The sequence below is a fragment of the Diaphorina citri genome, unplaced genomic scaffold, assembly GCF_000475195.1.
Source record: "Diaphorina citri unplaced genomic scaffold, Diaci psyllid genome assembly version 1.1 scaffold1794, whole genome shotgun sequence".
Taxonomy (NCBI): domain Eukaryota; kingdom Metazoa; phylum Arthropoda; class Insecta; order Hemiptera; family Psyllidae; genus Diaphorina; species Diaphorina citri.
In genome coordinates this window covers 124,270-127,121 of record NW_007379220.1, presented here as the reverse complement: position 1 = coordinate 127,121, position 2,852 = coordinate 124,270, and the positions used below count along the sequence as shown (strand labels likewise).

Sequence of the window (2,852 nt, the reverse complement as noted above, 5' to 3'; positions counted from 1 at the left end):
GTATGGCGACTGCTGATTTGCTGTTGCAAAACACTACTTTTTGGTGGCGCTGTTGATTTTTTCCGTTCTGCTACAGGATGAGTAGGACGGAAGTGTGCATTGACTACATGCTCTTCCAAATCATCTTCCGTATTAGCACAGAACTCACAATGTTCACACACATAAGAACAATTTTCAGAATGGGTCGACATGTGACTTCGAAGATTTGACTTACGAGCACATCTGTATTCACAAAGCTCACATTCAAATGGCAAATCCAACTGATGGGATGTCGAGTGAATTTTCAAAGCCATCTTCGTTCGACATTTCATGTTGCATTCATTACACTTGAACATCTTCGTTTCTGAATGTATCGCCATGTGAGATTTCAAGTTCTCTGAAGTGCAAGGAAATTCTGATTTACTACCATGTTTTTCATTTATATGACGTTTGAGATAGACGTTATACTTAAAACTAGCAGGACATTCTGGACATTTCATTGCAGTGTATATCTTCGGTTTCCTTTTCAGTTTTGAAAATGATTTCACATCAGTCTTACATCTTTCCTCTCTCATGGCATTTTTGTTTCTAATCACGAAACGAGATAGAAAATGGCTACTCGGTACAGATGTATGGCGACTGCTGATTTGCTGTTGCAAAACACTACTTTTTGGTGGCGCTGTTGATTTTTTCCGTTCTGCTACAGGATGAGTAGGACGGAAGTGTGCATTGACTACATGCTCTTCCAAATCATCTTCCGTATTAGCACAGAACTCACAATGTTCACACACATAAGAACAATTTTCAGAATGGGTCGACATGTGACTTCGAAGATTTGACTTACGAGCACATCTGTATTCACAAAGCTCACATTCAAATGGCAAATCCAACTGATGGGATGTCGAGTGAATTTTCAAAGCCATCTTCGTTCGACATTTCATGTTGCATTCATTACACTTGAACATCTTCGTTTCTGAGTGTATCGCCATGTGAGATTTCAAGTACTCTGAAGTTTTGAAACTACTTTCACATTTGTCACACGTATATGGCCTTCCTTGTTGAGTGTGCACCAGGGTTGTATGTTTCTGCAAATAGGCATTCATCTTGAAGCTCACTTCACAAACTTCACACTTGAATGGACGTTCATCGGAATGAGTTGCTAAATGAGACCGTAGAGTAGAAGCTGTTTTGAAGCTCAGATCACAAGAATCACAATCATATGGTCGTTCATCCGAATGTACTACCAAGTGCATTTTCAAATTTCCACTCGTTTTACATGTGTAGTCGCAATATTCACATTCGTATGGTCTTTCCTCTGTATGAACCAACATATGAGTTTTTAAATTCCCAGCACTTTTGAACGTGCTTTCACAGCATTCACATTTGTAAGGTCGCTCGTCAGAATGAACTACTGAAGCATGTTTCTGCAGATATATGTTTGTCTTGAAACTTAGGTTACAAAGATCACATGTAAACGGACGTTCTTCAGTATGAACCAACTGATGCGTTCTCAACGAAGATGCAGTTTTGAATTTGAAATCACAAGTTTCACATTCGTAAGGTCTTTCATCAGTATGAACTGCCATATGCGTCTTGAGATTACCACTGGTTTTGGTTTTATAATCACAATATTCACATTCAAACGGTCTTTCATCCGTATGCACAATCATATGGCTTCCAAGCTTAGACATAGTTTTTGCCGAGTACTCGCAAAATTCACATTTGTAAGGTCTTTCCTCAGTATGCACTACCATATGACACTTTAAGTAACTAGCTGACTTACATGAGTACTCGCATAATTGACACTGATAAGGTCGATCATCACTATGCACTAACATGTGCGTTTTCAAATTACCAGACGTTTTGAAAGCACTGTCGCAAAGTTCACATTTATATGGCCTTTCGTCTGAATGAACCACAGAAGTGTGATTTTGTAAATATGTTTTTAATTTAAAACTCAAATCACAGATCTCACATCTAAATGGTCGCTCTTCGTTGTGTACAATTAAATGTGTCCTCAAACCCGCTGCATTTTTGAATGCCATGTCACAAAATTCACATTCAAATGGTCTTTCTTGTGTATGGACATACATGTGAGTTCTTAAGGTGGATGTACTTTTGCATGTAAACTCGCATAGCCCACATTGGTAAGGGCGTTCTTCAGAATGTACTGCCATATGGGCTTTCAAATTACCAGCTTGTTTAAACGCACTGTCACAGAGTTCACATTTATAAGGTCTTTCCTCGGAATGCGAAATTTGATGATTCTTCAAATATGCCATTGTCTTGAATGAGAAGTCACAGAGATCACACTTGAAAGGTCTTTCTTCAGTGTGAACTACCATATGGTTCTTTAGCATTGCTGTATTCTTGCAAGTGTAATCACATAACTCACATTCTACTGGCCTCTCATCGGTATGAACATACATATGAGTCCTGAGCGTGGAAGAACTTTTACATGAATATTCACAAAGTTCACATTGATAGGGTCTTTCTTCAGAGTGCACTGCCATATGGGTTTTCAAATTACCAGGTTGTTTAAATGCACTGCCACAGAGTTCACACTTATAAGGTCGTTCTTCTGAATGTGCTGTATTTTGATGATTTTTCAAGTAAGTCGCAGTCTTGAATGAGAAGTCACAGAGATCACACTTGAAAGGTCTTTCTTCAGTGTGAACTACCATATGGTTCTTTAGCATTGCTGTATTCTTGCAAGTGTAATCACATAACTCACATTCTACTGGCCTCTCATCGGTATGAACATACATATGAGTCCTGAGCGTGGAAGAACTTTTACATGAATATTCACAAAGTTCACATTGATAGGGTCTTTCTTCAGAGTGCACTGCCATATGGGTTTTCAAATTACCAGG

The 2,852-nt window shown here is 38.7% G+C and overlaps 1 protein-coding gene across 1 annotated transcript in view; it reads right to left on the bottom strand.

Annotated features, from left to right (window-relative positions):
• Window positions 1–7: 7 nt before the first annotated feature.
• The window catches only part of LOC103517282, a gene marked incomplete at its 3' end in the record, with an annotated part of 27,006 nt that continues 24,161 nt past the window's right edge, over window positions 8–2,852 (bottom strand). The window contains exon 7 of the mRNA XM_026829429.1: window positions 8–2,843. Within this exon, the coding sequence (XP_026685230.1) occupies window positions 8–2,843 (2,836 nt within the window). The remainder of the gene's footprint in view (window positions 2,844–2,852) is intronic.